This window comes from Panicum virgatum, chromosome 9N (assembly GCF_016808335.1).
Source record: "Panicum virgatum strain AP13 chromosome 9N, P.virgatum_v5, whole genome shotgun sequence".
Lineage (NCBI taxonomy): Eukaryota > Viridiplantae > Streptophyta > Magnoliopsida > Poales > Poaceae > Panicum > Panicum virgatum.
The window spans coordinates 54,631,152-54,649,392 of NC_053153.1; the positions used below are offsets into that span (position 1 = coordinate 54,631,152).

An 18,241-nucleotide genomic window follows, 5' to 3' on the forward strand; every position below is an offset into this window, starting at 1 on the left:
GGGAAGTGAGGGAGAGAGAGAGCTAACGGGAGGGAGTGAGAGTGAGGGAGAGATAGTAATATTTTTTATTTAAATAATTATGGGGTCCAGAAAACCAAATTATAGAAGGAGAAACTCCACGCCCGAAGTATCCGCGCCAATTGCCGGAGTATCCGAGTGTTATAATCCGCCGCCCCGCCCCGCTGCCGCGCGCCCCCGCCCCCGCCCCCGCCCGAGATCCACCCTCGTCGGCGCTCTGCCGCCGCATCGCCCCTTCTTCTGCCTGCCGCGCGCCCCCCTGCTCCTTCGCAGCTCTGCCCCGCCGCCGCCGCATCGGCCCCTCCCCTCCCCTGCTCCCCCGCAGCTCCGTCCCGCCACCGCGCACCGCTGCCTTGAGCTCCCCGCCTGGACGCATTTTGGATCTCCCGTCGGAGACCAACGTTTTTGGGTGGTGCCCTTTCAGCCCCACTAGGACTCAATTTGGCTTTTGGGTCTCCTCCACCGTTGGAGATAGCCTAAGGAAGGAAGGTCCCAACCTAATCCTCTACCTTAGACGTTAGCGCAGTTCCATCGGGTGCTTGAGCAGCTCCGCCGAGGCTTGCGCGGACTTGAACCCGTCGTGCGGGGAGGGCGAGGGCGTGCCGGCGTCGGTCGCCGCGCTGCGCGGAGCGCCACTGTCCGCGACGAGCCGCCGGACAGGACGAGCGTGGACACTCTGCACGCAGCAGCACGAGCGCCGCTGGCAGCCGTCCGGTGTCCGATTGGGAAGGATGAAATCAAAGAGGCAAAAACGGCGAGCTAGCTAGGGAGGGAAACCGGAGGCGCTGCCGCGAGCTTCGACGGCGGCGGATTGGTTCTGACGCTGCGGCGTGGGCTCGGCCAGCGGTGCGGCGGCGCGGCACGCTCGCGCTCTCGGTGGCTTGGCCGGCGCTGCGGGCCTGTGAGCTGCGGCGCAGTTGACCCTTCGTAGCGTGAAGGCCACCTAGAAGAACCGGAAGGCACCATTCCCGCTGCCATTTGCAAATTGCAAGAATCAAGACACCAAACGACAAGCTAGAACAAACCAGCAAGGTAATTAGCTTGCAGCCTCGCACTACATGACTACGAATTTGCAATTAGAAGCTTCTTATTCTGGATTGGGAGCCAATTAGCCCTGGTAGGAGTAAGGGATGTTGTACTGCATATTGTAGGTTTCTAGTTCTAACAATGGTAGGATTTCATATTGCAATTTGTAACTTTTTGCATCATTGTATTGTAGCATTGTCAAAACATGAGTGTGTAAGCTTCATTTCATGCAAATTTTGTACTTAATTGTGGATTTGAAGATGTTTGTAAGATGCTTTATTAATTATTTATGATATTCAAAAATTTGTCTTGATGGACCACCCTAACCTCAAATCCCAGATTCCCCACTACTATGTTGAATTCTATTTCTCATTGTCCTGAATTTTATTATGTATTGTTATTTATTTATTCAGAAAAAAATTCAGGCATAGTCCACAATGGAAAAAAATCGTGTGCACTTTTTTATTGCATTATACATAGTAGTAGTAGGTTCACCATAGGTGGATTTTAATCATAGATAGGATCACCAACCAATTCTTGATTAGGTTATTCTTCTTTGACACGCAGGATACGGTATCCAAGGCACAGTTTTTTCCCTCAAGATAACTGGGTATTCATCTGACTCGATGCCCCAAGTGAAGGCCGCCTCTGCGCTGGTGAACCGGCCGGTGCCCGCACCTTCATTGTTGGAGCTCAGAGCCCGTAGACTCTACAGTCATAGCCATTTCCCCTCAACATCTCGTATTTCCTGCTCATCAGAGTTCTCAGATAGATGTTCTGCCAAGGAGTTGGAAGCATCTGAGTACACTGACGATACATATGCTGAGAATGCTGCTGACAGGGATGAAGAAGGGGAGTGTTTAGGATGGAGCAAAGAAGAAATTGATGCCATTTCTGCACTCTTCGACCGGCCAATGCGTCAGAAGCCCCTGAAGCCGCCAAACCCCATGAGGCAGCGGGCGCTCCCATTGCCACTACCGCACAAGACGAGGCTGCCTATCGGTCCGGCGCCCAAGCAGCATGTCCGGCTTGCTGCAAGAGCTGCGCTGTCATCTCGCGCTTCCTTCAGCTATCAGGTGTGCAAAAACCCGGAATTCCTACTTGGGATTGCTCGGGAGATCGCTGGGCTTCCTCCAGAGCATGGTGTCTCCATGGTGCTCAACCGGTGGGCGAGGTTTCTCCGAAAAGGTTCCTTGTCACTGACCATCCGTGAGCTGGGGCACATGGGATTCCCCGAGCGCGCACTGCAAACATTGTGCTGGGCTCAGAGGCAGAAAGTTGTGCCATTGTTCCCCGACGACCGGGTTCTTGCTTCCACCATTGAAGTTTTGGCTCGTTTTGACCAGCTTAAAGTGGAGTCTGCATTGGAGCAATGCGCCCCCACGGCGAGCCGTGCTGTTCTTGAAGCCATGGTTAGCGGGTTCATCAGGGCAGGGAAAGTAGACCTTGCGCGCAAACTCCTGGAACTTGCAAGGATCAATAACAGGACACTGCACCCCAGCATCTATGTGAAGCTGATGCTGGAAGCCATCCGGACACCTGAAGGTTATGGGCTTGCCTCAGCATTGGTTGATGATCTTGGTGATAGGTCGGACTTGGAGCTTCGCCCGCAGGACTGTACGGCTGTCATGAAAGTCTGCATAAAGCTTCGACGGTACGCAGCCGTGGAGAGCCTGTTCAGTTGGTTCAGGGGATCTGGTGGGAGCCCCACCTTGGTTATGTACACAACAGTGATCCACAGCCGCTACCGTGACGGTATGCACCGCGAGGCTCTGTCCCTGGTGTGGGAAATGGAGCAGATTGGTTGTCTGCTTGACCTGCCAGCCTACCGGGTCATTATCAAGTTGTGTGTGGCGTTGCATGACCCAGAGAGAGGCCTCCGGTATTTATCAAGGATGAAGGAGGCTGGGTTTGTCCCAATGGGCGACATGTACAATGATCTGATAGAAGGTTATGTGGCTGAGGGGAGGTTGGCCAAGTGCTGGCAGCTGATCAGGGAGGCCGAGTCGGTCGGTTTGAAACTGGACAGGAGGCTGCTCGCACGCTTGTCTGAAACTGGAGATGTCCATTCTTGTTGACTCTCCGAGTGTTGTTGTCATCTCACAGACAGAGTAGAACAGGAACAAAAATACACACACTTCTGTGTAATTGCTCTTTTGTGTAAACCTTGTTTTCAGATGAATTATCATCTGGAGTATAATCTTTGTAGTACAAGAAAGGGGTCAAGCAATTACGTTTCTGTGGTGTTAAGTCCCTCGTGTAGTTTTCACTGGTCAATGTTATTGACAAAATACAATTGGTGATTGGACTGCAGTGCAGTGGGTTAAATCTGAATCTGTGGATGCACGTACTTGCAAGCCGCTTTTGCAGCAGACTTCCTAGTGACACATGAACAGATATTACTACTGTCACTAAACTACTTCAAGATTACTTAGTGGTATGTTTGTGCTCATCGCATAATCCAGATAAGTCTCGTGAATCCTAACTTCAACAGGTAAGATTGTTTTATCTTTTGGGCACACATGATGGTCTACAATAATGAAGGAAATGTCCAACCCTACTTCTTTAGCCTGTTTGTCACAATAAGAAGGAAAGAAGTGTACTATTCTGTCTCCTTATCTTGCAGTAGTAATCTACGATGTCATGACAACGATGAGTGGATAGCTACAATGAGCTTAAGCTGAAATCCTGAAACTGCTAATTCATGCTTGCAAGTTATTCTTCTGACCTTAATTACAATGAACAACTATCGGTCTCTCACTCTCTTGTAAGTTTTTAATCGATACAAGTACTGTACTTCTGAAGCTGCAGCTTCAAGATTGGCCATTGCTGAATTCGTGTAGTTTGATGCCAGTGGATTGCTCAAAGCTGCATTTGTGTCCATCCTTGAATTCGTCGGAGTCTGTGTCCTGAGTCTTTTTCGGCGTACATGGTGAATTGGTGATCTATGAACTCAGCATCAGTGCTTTACGCCCATCGCACCATCATTTGCAACGCAGCCGAGAAACAGGGGCAACGGCAAGAAAACTGTTAGATCCAAGAGGAAGAGGGCGACGTCTGCGCGTTGTCGCCGGAGGCGGGCACAATGCCGCGCCTCCGCCTCCCTCTGGTCCTCCTCCTACCCATAACCCTCACCATCCTCCTCCTCTTCCTCTTCACGTCTTCCCCACGCCCACGCCCGCCCACGCCCGCCCACGCCGCAGCCGCTCCCCTGCGGCGCCGCGCTCTCCGACGCGGCTGACGGCCGGTGGGTGCCGACCCCGTTCCCCGCGCCACCACCGCTCTACTCCCCATCTTGCCCCTTCCACTGCAACGCTTGGAACTGCCTCCGCAACGGCCGCCCCCAGCTCGCGGCGCTCTCCTGGACACCCACCCGCTGCGGCGGCGCCGTCGTCCCGAGGATCGACGCCGCGGGGTTCCTGGCCGCGGCCAGGGGCCGACGTGTCTGCCTCGTGGGGGACTCGCTGTCTGAGAACCTCGTTGTCGCGCTGCTCTGCGCGCTCCGCTCGGCGGACGACGGCGCGCGCAAGTGGAAGCGGCGAGGCGCTTGGCGCGGAGGGTACTTTCCCAGGGAGGACGTCGTCGTCGCCTACCACCGTGCAGTCCTGCTCTCCAAGTACACGTCAGAGTCCTGCTCTCTGCTGCTGATAGCGGTTGATAGTTTTCAACATAGGCAAACGATCAATCTTTTTAATGAGATCGCCATGTAGATAAGAGGTGGTAGCATACATACTTACATTAATGCATTGCCTAGGATACAGAGAATGCGATCACGAATTTGTGAATAAGAGGACACATTGAGAATTTGAGGTTATTTATCTACTTTTGCAATACTGGTATTATTTATCTACATTGATGTGGTAGTTTATATTTGAGATGAGACATTTCTGTTAGCTTGGCTTTTTAGGATACAAACATGCAACTGAGGAGAGATCTGAGAAATCTTGAAGAATCATTGAACAAGTAAAAGGTCAAGACTGCAGTGTAGTGCCATTACTCGAGGTTGTGATGATAGGAGTTGGTAGTATTCCAGAGAGAGTTCTGATCATGATAAATAGAAATGCAGATAAGTTGCATTTGTCGTTAGTCTGGAGGAACTTTTTTTTCTTGGTTTCCATATATATTTCTATATGATATGATGTGTAAGGGACTGAGCTCCTATGGTGGTTTTCTTCCTTTGAAGAAACTAGGATGATATGTTGCAACTATTGTTCTATGCCGAATAGTTAGTGTCTACAGTGATGTCATCTCTGTAGTAATTGTGATTAACTATTCTATTTCTGTGCTGTACATTTGATATTGCAACATATGCAAATTGACATGAAGTGAACTTTGTTGCATAAAGAATTTTTATCCATCTCATGGTTGGATGACTAAATTAGGATGTCATGTTTGTATTTGTTAAACCTCTGTGACCCGGATATTTCTATTTTTTGCGCCTGCGTTTTTTTTCTTTCTGAGAAAAATAGGATTATAATTTTGTAAATTAAATATAATAAATCATGAAGCTCACTTGGTGTTAACTAATCTCACTTGGTGTTAACTAATCTCACTTGGTGTTAACTAATGATACAAAGGTGGCAGCCTGTGGAGAAGTCCAACTCACTTCAGAAGGATGGAATAAATGGAACTTACAGAGTGGATGTTGACATCCCCGCTGATGATTGGGTGAATGTTACATAGTTCTATGATGTGCTAATTTTCAACACCGGACACTGGTGAGTTTGTCATTCCCAAACTTGAAAGTTTTCTTTTTTGCGTACTATTAAAGTGAAAATACCATTTCTTATTAGCCGGAGTAATGGGATTGTTCAAATGTTACTTACAGTAGTGCGGTACTGGCCCACAGCTTCACATGATGTCATGTTAGTCATAAAAGGCTCTTTCTTTAACAAGAACAGCCTTCAGTTATTTTCCACTTGCTATTGTCAGTTTTCTTGAAGAATAAATTTGGTCGTGAATGTTAGTGTATATGTGAGCCCATTTGTATAGAGGCCCATCTAGTGGCCCTTGTTTAGGAACTATATTACCCACCCTTCTATGGTTTGGAGGAATACATCACATTATTCTCTCATACATGGTATCATTTGCTTAGGCTTCCTCTTCCCTCTCCAGCCGCTGTCGCTGCCGCTGCCGCCATGGCCGGCCGGCCACCGGCCCTCTCCTCCTTCCCTCTCCTCTCCTCTGCTGCTGGCGCTGGATCCGCCCCTGGCGCTCCACCGGCCTGGCGCGGCCCGGCCGCCGCCCTGGCCATGGGCGCCGCTGCCGCGGGCGCCGTCGCCGTGCCCCCTGCAGCCCACGAGCGCTGCCGCCGCGGGTCCCCTGCAGGCTCTGTAGCTGTGCACCCTGCAGCCCGCGGGCGCCGCCGCCACGGGTCCCTTGCAGGTGCTGCAGCCGCACCCCTTGCAGCCCGCGGGTGCTGTAGCCGCGGGGCCCTTGCAGTCGCCCCTGCAGCAGGACCCCCTGCACTCTCCCCTGCAGGAAGGGCTGCAGCTGCCGCCCGCGCCGGCCGCCGCCGCGTTTGCTGCATCCGTGCACGGCCCTCCTGACGCCCAGCCCCACGCCGCCGTCGCGCTGGCCGACGCCGCGGGCGGACCCCCTCCCGGCGCTCCTCCTCCTCCGCGCCCAGCCCCCGCCGCTGCCGGCCCTGCCTGACCCCGTGGGGGGCACGGGGGTCGCGGGCGCCGCAGCCGCCGTCGTGGGCGCTGCCGTCGCGTGGGCCGCCGCGGGCATCGCGGGTGCCACCGCGTGGGCCGCAGGGGCCACGACCCCACCGCCCGGCGCGCCGCCTGGCCAGGCCGCGGACGCCGCGGGCGCCACGCGCACTGTGGGCACCGCCGTCGACGCCCTGGCCGAGCCCACTTCGGCCGTCCTCGCGGACGCCGTCGCCGCGGGGGCTGCGAACGCCGCCGCAGCCCCCAAGGGTGCCACGCGCGCCGATGCCGCCGCTGCTCCTCCTCCATGGCCTGCCTTCGGCATGCCCCCCGCGGACGCGCCGTTCGCCGCCGCTGCCTTCCGCGGGCAACAGATCGCCGCCGATGCTGCTACGGCCGAAGCTGCTCTCGTCGCGGCCATCCTCGCCGCCAAGTCCGAGGCTTCGGCGGCTCAGGAGCGCATCCGTGCGACTGCCTTCGCTTGGGGGCGTCTTCAGCCCGTCGTCCCTTTCACCGAGCACAGGGCTCTGCCCTCCTACCAGTCTCCGCCCTCTGGCTCAGGACCCCGGATCAACCCGTCCGACCCCCTCCTTGGTGCTCCTCTCACCGGCCAGACCGGGGGTGGGGGAGGCCGCGGGCGTCGGCGGGGGGGGGGGGGGGGGGGGGGCGTCGCGGTAGTGGTGCTGACTGCACTACTCCGGCTCCGGGTTGTGTTGGTGGAGGCCGTCGGGGCACTCTGGACCCGACTCCGGCTCGCACACCTGCTCCTGCCCCTGGAGGTTCGCCCTGGCCATCCTTCATCGCCCCATGGTCAGGGCGCATCCCGCTGTGGCCGTTTTAGGGTCCTCCTCAGCCCTAGCCGGCGGCCATGTTCACCGGTGCTGCTCCCCTGTTCGCGCAGTTCTGGACCCCGCCCGCTCAGCCCAGCCAGCAGCCGACCTGGTCTGGGGATGGAATCAGGCCGCACTGGCGCAGTCCCTCAGCGCCATGGGGCGGACGCCGCCGGTCAGCACCGAGTGGATCGCCGACTCGGGTGCCTCCTTCCACACCACCCCCGATGCCGGTATCCTCTCTTCTGTCCAACCCCCACACCCCTCTTGTCCTTCTTCCATTATGGTTGGTGATGGATCTTGCCTTCTTGTCACCGTCGTGGGTTCTGCTCCTTGTTCTTTTCATCTTCCCAATGTCCTTGTTGCTCCTCAGATGGTTCATAACCTTCTTTCTATTCGTCAGTTTACAACTGACAACTCTTGTTCCATCGAATTTGACTCTTCTGGCCTCACTGTAAAGGATTCGGCCTCCCGGCGTCCACTCCTCCTGTGTGACAGCACGGGGCCCTTTTACACCCTTCACCTTCCGTCTTCCGCTGCACCGCTCTCGCCTCCTTCGTCTGCCGCTTTTGCCGCGACGCCGTCTTCCACCACCTGACACCGCCGTGTTGGTCACCCTGGCCGCGACGTTCTGGCTCAGCTCGGTCATAGTACCAATGTTCCTTGTACTAGGGCTCCTGCTGAGCACCTCTGCCATGCGTGCCAGCTTGGTCGCCATGTTCGGCTTCCTTTTTCCTCTTCTTCTTCGCATGCGACAAATGTCTTTAATCTTGTTCACTGTGACCTGTGGACCTCTCCTGTTCTCAGCCTTTCTGGCTACAAATACCATCTGGTGGTGGCCTATGATTTCTCACACTACTCTTGGACTTTTCCCTTGCGCGCCAAGTCTGAGACCTTCCCCACCCTCCTCCACTTCTTTGCCTTGGTATCCACTCAGTTCGGTCTCACCATTAAGGCCGTCCAGTGTGACAACGGGCGTGAGTTCGATAACTCCACCTTCCGTTCCTTCTTCCTCTCTCGGGGTATTCAGCTACGTATGTCTTGTCCGTATACCTCTCCCCAGAACGGCAAGGCTGAGCGGATGATTCGCACGACGAACGACGTCATGCGCACCCTTCTGATCCAGGCCTCTCTGCCCCCGCGCTTCTGGGTCGAGAGTCTCCTCACCGCCACCTACTTGCTTAACCGCCTTCCGTTCACTGCTTCTCCTGCTCTCACTCCACACCACGCTCTCTTCGGTACCCCTCCTCACTACGACCACCTTCGGGTCGTCGGGTGTGCATGTTACCCTAACATCTCCGCCACTGCTCCTCACAAGCTGGCGCCCCGCTCGACTCGTTGTGTGTTTCTTGGTTACTCCCCTAACCATAAGGGGTACCGATGCTTTGACCTCGCCTCTCGCCGCGTCCTGATCTCCTGACACGTCGTGTTTGACGAGTAGGATTTCCCCTACTCCACCTCCTCCACACCTTCTCCTGACCCCAAGTTGGAGTCCCTGTTTCCGACTAACCCGGTGGTTCAGCCACCTTTACCTGTCTGCCCTTTCCCTGCAGGTTTTCCCGACACACGGGCACCGCTTCCGGTGATCCCTGCTACGCCACGTGCGGCCCCGGTGCCCGCTGTCGCGCCACGCGCGGCCCCAGGACCTCCTGTCGTGCCGTGCGCGGCTCCGGTGTCTCCTCCTGCACCTGCGCGGTACGCTCAGCCTGTGCAGGTGTACCTGCGTCGTTCGGCGCCGGCACCGGCGCCGCCGCGGTACGCTCAGCCGGTGCAGGTGTACCGGCGTCGGTCGGCGCCGACACCGGCGCCGCCTCCGGCTCCGGAGGCTCCTGCGACGCCTACACCGGAGCCGGTGCCGGCGGTGTACCACCCGCCAGTCGTCCATCGGGATCCTCGACATATCCATCCCATGGTGACTCGGCGGATGGCGTCTCAGGCCGCGACTCTCTCCGCAACCGAGGGGGAGCCGCAGGTCTCTCCGGTACCCTCCTCTATCTGCGATGCCTTGGCGCATCCTCACTGGCGTCGCGTGATGGAAGAGGAGTACGCGGCTCTTCTTGCCAACCAGACGTGGGACCTCGTGCCGCGTCCGTCTGGTTGCAATGTGGTCACCGGCAAGTGGATCTGGACGCACAAGCATCGGGCTGATGGCACACTGGAGCGCTACAAGGCTCGCTGGGTTCTCCGGGGTTTCACCCAGCGGCCTGGTGTGGACTATGATGAGACCTTCAGTCCAATGGTGAAGCCCGCTACGGTGCGCACGGTCCTCTCGGTTGCGCTCTCTCGCTCTTGGCCTGTGCACCAGCTGTACGTGAAGAATGCGTTTCTTCATGGCACTCTGTCAGAGACTGTCTACTGCTCTCAGCCAGCGGGATTTGTGGACTCCAGTCGTCCGGACATGGTCTGCCGGCTCAACAAGTCTCTCTATGGTCTGAAGCAGACTCCTCGGGCTTGGTATTCTCGGTTCGCCACGGTCTTGCTGACATTGGGGTTCACCGAGGCCAAGTCTGATACGTCTCTCTTCATCTACCGCCGTGGGGATGAGACTGCCTACCTGCTGCTCTATGTCGATGACATTGTGCTCACAGCCTCCATTCAACAGTTGCTTCAGCGCATCATCTCCTCTCTGCAGCAGGAGTTTGCTATGAAGGATTTTGGTCAGCTCCACCACTTCTTGGGCGTCACTGTTGAGCCTCGCCCGTCTGGTCTCCTCTTTCATCAGCGGCAGTACGCACTTGATATTCTGGAGCGGGCTGGGATGACTGATTGCAAGCCCTGCTCCACTCCTGTCGACACTAAGACGAAGCTGTCTGCTGATTTGGGTGATCCTGTGGCTGATCCTACTGCCTACCGGAGTCTGGCCGGTGCCTTACAGTACCTCACCTGCACCCGGCCGGATCTCACCTACGCTGTTCAGCAGGTCTGTCTCCATATGCATGATCCCCGGGAGTCACACCTTACTGCGCTGAAGCGTCTCCTCCGCTACGTCCGTGGCACTGTGGACCTCGGCCTGGTCCTTCATCGCTCGTCCTCTGCTGAGCTGATTGTCTACACTGACACTGACTGGGCTGGCTGTCCGGACACTCGTCGCTCCACTTCCGGCTACGCCATCTTCTTAGGCGGCAACCTGGTCTCCTGGTCGTCCAAGCGGCAGCCGGTTGTCTCCCGCTCCAGTGCCGAGGCGGAGTACTGGGCTGTCGCTAACGGCGTGGCGGAGGCGTCAACATCAGCGCCGTGTATCTCTCCACCAACCCCGTTCAGCATCAGCGGACGAAGCATGTGGAGATCGACTTGCACTTCGTGCGCGACAGGGTCGCCATCGGCGATGTTCGGGTACTCCATGTCCCGACCACCTCCCAGTTTACCGACATCTTCATCAAGGGACTACCCTCCTCGACCTTCTCGGAGTTTCGCTCCAGTCTCAACATAGCGGGTGGCTAGTTGTGGCTGCGGGGGGGAGGGGTATTTGCCCTGCATGTACTTTCTTGATGTCCAGTCTTGAACACCGCTGCGCCGGTAGCTCAGACTGCGGGGGGGTGTTGGTGTATATGTGAGCCCATATGTATAGGGGCCCATCTAGTGGCCATTGTATAGGAACTATATTACCCATCCTTCTATGATTTGGAGGAATACATCACATTATTCTCTCCTACAGTGAACAATACTATCTCATCATTACTATTATTTTAGAGAAAGTTTATAGGAAGCATATAAGTTCTCTTACAACTGACTTTGTTGGGGTTTCCAGCTTACAAAAGAGATCAAGCAGCGATCAAGCTGAACAAAAGCTGTGCAAGCACACGAACTGCTACTGGCCTAACACAGCCACACCACACACTAGCCAGGCTAGCTGAACTACATATTGTCTTCTTGCAGACCTTCCCTTTTTGTATTTTCTAGCCATCTTCCCACTTGGGTAGCTCTTTTCCTCGATTTTTCCCTGCTCAGCAGCTCTCGACAGCACACCCTACTTCTGCAAACAAGATAGGATTTTGTACAACACTTCATTCGGTAAGTGCAGAAAAGCTTTTTCTATGGCCATTTTTTCCTTGTGGTGTCCAGAGGGACCAAACTAATGGGGCGAATAAGAAACGTTTCAGAAGCTAATACGTTGCCCCCGATGCGAGCCAATGTTCATAGAAGTCTTGCATGTTAGATGACACTCTGCCCCACCTAGTGCTTCCTTGAAGCTAGCCCAAATAAATCTGGCCATGGCACACTGGAAACAAAAGACACAATCCACATTTTCAGGAACCCCACAAAGAATACAATTCTTACATTCTTTCCATTGTAATACAATTCTTACATTCTTTCCATTGTTCTTTCTCAAGGCAACCCCAGTTTGAAGTTTGTTCTGAAATGGCTACTATGGAAACTTTCAGTTTTAGTGTCAGTTTGTTCGCAGAGCATTTTATTTTTCTCTTGCTGACAACGTCTCTGGAAGTCAACATTCTGTGCATTTCCCAGATTTCACCCATGAAGGTCTATGTCCTCTAGGCATAACTTCATCATTACTATTCCTGTTGTAATGCTTTACACATTACTTCCTATCAGGTGGAATACATATAAATTCCCAAAAGAGACTCCCCTGGTTTTCTACGAAGGAGGCAAGCCGATTGAGCCTCCACTTGGCATGCATGACGGACTGAAAGTAGTTCTGAAAACTATGGCCTCTTATATTGAAAGGGAGGTTCCCAGGAAAACACTGAAGCTGTGGCGCACACAATCACCTAGGCACTTCTATGGAGGTGAGTGGGATCACAATGGCAGCTGTGTATCTGATAGACTCCTTGAAGAGCATGAGGTGCGATTCTGACAGTCAAACTGTTCTGATTCAGGTTACACATTTCAAACTTGCGAATTGTTTATTCCTTCATACAAAATTTTGTGCAGCTCGATTCTTGGTTTGATCCCCGGTTTGGGGGAGTGAACAAAGATGCGAGAATGGTGAATTCAGCAATCCAGGAAGCCCTAGCTGGCACTGATATTCAATTGCTCAACCTGACTTACATGAGTGAGTTCCGTGCTGACGCCCATCCAGCTATCTGGCTCGGCAAGAAGGATGCTGTGGCTGTCTACGGACAGGACTGCATGCATTGGTGCCTGGCTGGCGTGACAGACACATGGGTCGACATCTTGGCTGCACAGATCTTGCATTACTTTCTGCAGGGAAAAGGCTGAGTGCCTTGCTGAAGTTAGAATCCTTGTTGACATCTTTTTGCCTAACGGAAAGAATCGCGCCTTGTAATTTCGAACGGAGGGAGTAGATCCTGAACGGAGAATGTTGCCAAGGCCCCATTACGATGCCTTCGAAGAGAAGTGTCCCTTGGGTGTCATCGTGTCCAGATCGACCACTCAGGACTCAGGAGTAACCTGGTCCGGACCCGACTATTGGAGGCTCCGGATGGCTAGTGAATGTTCTGTGTTGTATAATTAACAACCTAACTTTTGTATTCTCTGACAAATACGTTTTCCATATTGGCCTGCTGTGCTACGTTTTGTCTGAAATATTATTTCTTCAAGCCAATCAATAGATGTACTTTTGTTGATGCTTCAGAACCTTGCCCTGTCGCTATGGAAGGTAAGAGCGGTACACTGGTCTGATTATGTCTCAACATACCAAGCGACTGAAATCATTTTTTTGATCAAAGGAATTTAATCGTGGTGTTTTTGGAAAAGTTGACAAGCAAAAGGGAAAGGAACACAAAGAAGAGCAGAAGTAACAACAAAGCCGTTAAGCCAGACCTCGAGCTATTCTGAGATTAGTGAAAGATAACTTTTCTTTGCTGTCTGTGGGGTTACTAACGATGGCAAATCCATACTTCAACGTGGCAGCACAAATCCCTGTCAGTAACCGTTGTCGATTCAAAATTACTCATTTCTGGTCGCCAAAAAAACCCCATCTTAACATCCCGTATTCCCATCTGCTTGTTGAAGTTGATGTTTTTCGTTAGCACTGGCCCGCTATTCGTGTGCCAGTCATCTAAGCAATCGGATACCCTTTGTTGCTCCAGTTGAAAGGTTTCGCTGGACTTTAAACAGTTAATAGTGGAGCTAAATAGTTGTACCCTCCATCATCATATACTTGTAGTGCGTGGAGGCGGTGATATTGTTGTCGTAGGATGGTAGGAGTCGTCGAGAGTAGTCGTGTTCCTCTCTGAGGATGCAATTAGGTTGAAGGCAGTGGATGGAGACGGGCTCTCTCCACCATGTATACAAGACGCAGGGGACCGATCTCCAAGAAGACGTTGGAGTTCAGACATAAGTAAAATATTAGTTTTAGTTACAAAAAATCACGATACGCTTAGAGCATGGTTAATAGCAGCATCTGCTGCTGGCTGGGATGCATGTCGTGATGGTTGTGGATCCCACTAGCTCAACCAATAGCAGCGGACGCACAACCTCTACACCGGCTTAAGCGGGTACATCGACAAACGCCTGCTCTTTTTATTCACGTAGATTTTTAGCCGGCTCTCCACCACCCTTAAGGAGCTGATTGGTTGCCCGGATGCCCTCCGTCCTGGCTCCGGAGATGCAAGACACGCTTGTTTGGATACCTGCGTCAGAGTCAGAGCCAAGCTCTCCGGATGCAAAAGTGACCTCCCGGCCAGGCTCCCGTGCTGCGGAGAAAATGAGCGTGAACAGCCCACTAGCCAAGCTGATTGGATACCTGCGTCAGAGTCAGAGGTGATTGGTAGGCTGGATAACCTCTATCCAGGCTTCGCAACGCAAAAGTAGCTAGCTTGGGTGGCTTCGAGCTATGCAATGCAACTTAGTTTTGTTTGGATACCTGAACAGCCCACCAGCCAGGCTCCACCGCTCCAGCAATGCAAAAGTAGCTAGCTTGGGTGGCTTCCTGGAAACGAAAATGAGATCCGTTTCCGCGCTATGCAGGCTGCATAAGACATTGGCGGCTCGGAGGACCGATTCGGCTCACCTCCCACCGCGTCCACCGGCGTCAGTGCTGCAGGGAAAGGACGACCACAGCAGGCAAGCTCTTCTTCTTGCTGGAGACCAAGTTCCACTTCAACTGTTGGACACCCGCCGTGCGCCTTGATGTGTTGTGTTTATCGGTGATGAAGTGGACGCCATGATGACGGCGCGGTCGTCCGGAGATGCCTCCGCCTCGATCGGGCGCCAACCATGTTCTGTTAGAATTGCCAAAACTTAAATAAGTGGCACATTATTTTAGCATCTTAACATAACTTAATTCATGACAAATCAATCTAATGCGGAATAAATTGGTAAATATTATACCAGCGTTAACAGTTGCAGCAGCCATTTACGCCTGATCCGTAGAGGAAGTAGGCGTTCTTGTCAGTGTAGGGGATGCAGCAGCGAATCGGCGTCCTTCGGGCGCCAAACGAGAGTGTTTGGTTTTCCAAACCCCTCCAGTGCCTTTAGCGATCAGACTAGCGGTGGCTAGAGTTTTAGAATGACGTGAATGGGTTATTAAAGTGCTAACCACGACCTTATATTTATAGGCACTGTGGGGCTGGGGGCCAGCCTCTGGAAACGGGTCTAATGAGCCTGCTGATCACAGCCCATTAGGGTTTTATCATTAGGTTTCCTTAATCGCGTTTAGATGGTTTAAACGCTTCCTTAATAGTGAAGATCACAAAATATCTTAACTGAAATATTTCCAACATTCTCCCACTTGATCGAACGGTTAAGGCTAATGTTCGTATCATACTAATGTTCACCCTTAGTAGTAACAGAAAGTACCGGACCAATGCGTCGTCAGTAGTTTGATGCACTACTAGGACCCCATTACCCACAGTCTCACTGAAACACCTCGGTAGAACGCTTATTCGTTAGTTAGGAGTCATAATGGCCCTAAACCGGGACCTAAAGACTATCCACCAAACCCATATTAGTAACGTGCTGCTTAAACACGTTCGGTGGTAAGCCTTTAGTGAGCGTATCCGCTAACATAGAATTAGTTCTTATGTGCTCAATCTTAATGGTTCGATCCTGGCATCTTTCTTTCACAACACGATACTTAAGGTCAATGTGTTTGGAAGCACCACTTGACTTGTTGTTACTCGAAAAGAATACTGCAGACTGATTATCGCAGTATAACGTTATAGGTTCCGTAATGCTGTCAATTACCTTGAGCCTCGGAATAAAATTCTTAAGCCAAACAGCCTGTCCAGTTGCTTCATAGCATGCCACAAATTCAGCTTGCATCGTCGACGCTGCAACTAAACTTTGCTTAGAGCTTTTCCATGATATAGCTCCACCAGCTAACGTGTAGATATATCCTGATGTAGATTTCCTACTATCCACACATCCAGCAAAGTCAGCATCAGTATAACCCACAACTTAAAGGTTATCTGATCTTCTGTATGTGAGCATGAAGTATTTAGTGCCTTGGCAGTAACGTAATGGCTTCTTGACACCAACCCAGTGGACCTTTCCGGGATTTTTCTGATATCTTCCAAACATTCCGGTAGCAAATGCCAAGTCAGGACGCGTACAGACTTGTGCATACATCAGGCTTCCGACAGCTGAAGCATAAGGTATATCCTTCATCTCATCTGATTCCAATTGGTTCTTAGGACATTGGGCTTCACTAAACTTATCGCCCTTCGCTAATGGAACAGGTGTGGCCTTACTCTTATCCATATTAAATCTCTTAAGCATTTTCTCAATATATGCTTTTTGAGACAATCCTAGTACTCCTTTGGTCCTATCTCGGTATATCTCAATGCCCAGAACATAAGAGGCTTCACCAAGATCTTTCATATCAAAATTGGATAAAAGAAATCCCTTTGTTTCATGCAGCATACGCTTATCGCTGCTCGCTAATAGGATATCATCCACATAAAGCACTAGAATTATAAATTTACCACCCTTTATCTTAGTGTAGATATAATTATCCACATCATTCTCCTTAAATCCGAATTTCTTAATCACTTGATCGAATTTAAGGTTCCACTGTCTTGACGCTTGCTTAAGCCCGTAAATGGATTTCTTAAGTCTGCATCCTAAATGTTACTTGCCCTTCACAACAAAACCTTCCGGTTGTGCCATGAAGATGGTCTCATCCAAGTCACCATTAAGGAACGCAGTTTTGACATCCATCTGATGTAGCTCTAAGTCATAATGAGCCACTAGCGCCATAACGATTCTGAATGAATCTTTCTTAGACACAGGGGAGAAAGTTTCATTATAATCAACCCCTTCCTTTTGTGTAAAACCTTTGGCTACAAGCCTTGCTTTGAATCGTTCGACATTCCCTTTAGAATCACGTTTAGTCTTGTAGACCCATTTACAGCCTATTGGTTTGACTCCATTAGGAATATCTACCAGATCCCAAACATCATTGGAACTCATGGACTTAAGCTCTTCTTCCATGGCCTCAACCCATTTGGTAGAGTTCTCACATGATACTGCCTCTCTAAACGAGTTAGGATCATCAGCTTTCCCAATATCATACATGTATTCACTTAAGTATGTCTCATAATCAGGGAAAATTGTCTGTTTCCTAGCCCGCTGTGATCTTCTTAATGGTTCAACAGGCTGAGGTGCTGGTTGAGGTGCAGTCTGAGGCACCTCGACAGGGTTCTCAACTTCAGCATTAGGCGCCATTTGCTCAGCTTGTTGTTCGCTCGCAGCCTCAGGAGCTACTTCAACAGGTGGAGCAGCGCTAGTACTCTGAACAGGAGGCGTAATCTGAACAGATGGTGTACTCTGAACGGAAGGAACAAATAGCGGCACTAACTGAGGTGTTACTATTTCTTGAATCATCGGGATGGGAAGCTCAGCCCGTATTTCTTCAAGATTAATTTCCCTCCTCGGAAAGCTCCCACTGATTCCTGCATCCTCTAGGAATACAGCCTGCCTGGTCTCAACGAACTTAGTGAAACGATCAGGACAGTAGAATCGGTATCCCTTAGACTTATCAGGGTATCCGATGAAATAGCAGCTCACCGTTTTATCATCTAATTTTTTTTGCTGTGGATTAAATAACTTAGCTTCGGCTGGACAGCCCCACACACGCAAATAATTAAGCGATGGTTTCTTCCCAAACCACAACTCATAAGGTGTTTTTGACACGGATTTGGAAGGAACACGATTAAGTATGTGTGCAACTGTTTTTAATGCTTCCATCCACAGCTCCATAGACAAAGTAGAATAACTAAGCATGCTACGTACCATGTCCATCAGTGTACGATTACGACGCTCAGCAACTCCGTTTTGCTGTGGTTCGCCCGGCATACTGTACTGGGTCTTTATACCATTCTCTTCAAGATACTTAGCGAATGGTCCAGATACTTGGCCGAATGGAGCATGTCTCCCATAATATTCACCACCTCGATCCGATCTCACCAATTTAATAGAGACATTATGCTGATTTTCCACTTCAGCCTTGAATATTTTGAATTTATCTAATGACTCGAATCGATCACGAATGGGGTAAATATAACCATAACGAGAGAAGTCATCTGTGAAAGTAATGAACGAGTCAAAACCATCAACAGACTTTACTGGGAACGGGCCACAAATATCAGTATGAATTATTTCTAACAGGCCCGAACTCCGAGTAGCTCCTTTCTTAATTGTCTTAGCGAATTTCCCCTTAATACAATCAACGCATTGTTGATCTAAGTCTGAGAGATCTAATGAATGGAGTATCTCTTCTCTTATGAGACGCTCAATTCTCCCCCTCGAAATGTGGCCCAAACGACAATGCCACAATTTCGAAAA

At 51.5% G+C, this 18,241-nt stretch overlaps 1 protein-coding gene and 1 pseudogene across 1 annotated transcript; both read left to right on the forward strand.

Annotated features, from left to right (window-relative positions):
• The first annotated feature begins 188 nt into the window (after positions 1 to 188).
• On the forward strand, positions 189 to 3,357 carry LOC120693477 (pentatricopeptide repeat-containing protein At2g01860-like). The gene is made up of 2 exons (XM_039976923.1): positions 189 to 1,050; positions 1,612 to 3,357. Exon 2 carries the CDS (start codon positions 1,671 to 1,673, stop codon positions 3,120 to 3,122), a length of 1,452 nt encoding a protein of 483 aa, XP_039832857.1. The 5' UTR covers positions 189 to 1,050; positions 1,612 to 1,670; the 3' UTR covers positions 3,123 to 3,357.
• Positions 3,358 to 3,553: 196 nt separating this feature from the next.
• LOC120693479 lies at positions 3,554 to 13,084 on the forward strand (annotated as a pseudogene).
• Positions 13,085 to 18,241: the final 5,157 nt, after the last annotated feature.

What these genes read in the sequence shown, in the direction of transcription:
- LOC120693477 (XM_039976923.1), top strand. Translation starts at nt 1,671, where the DNA reads ATGCCCCAAGTGAAGGCCGCCTCTGCGCTGGTGAACCGGCCGGTGCCC.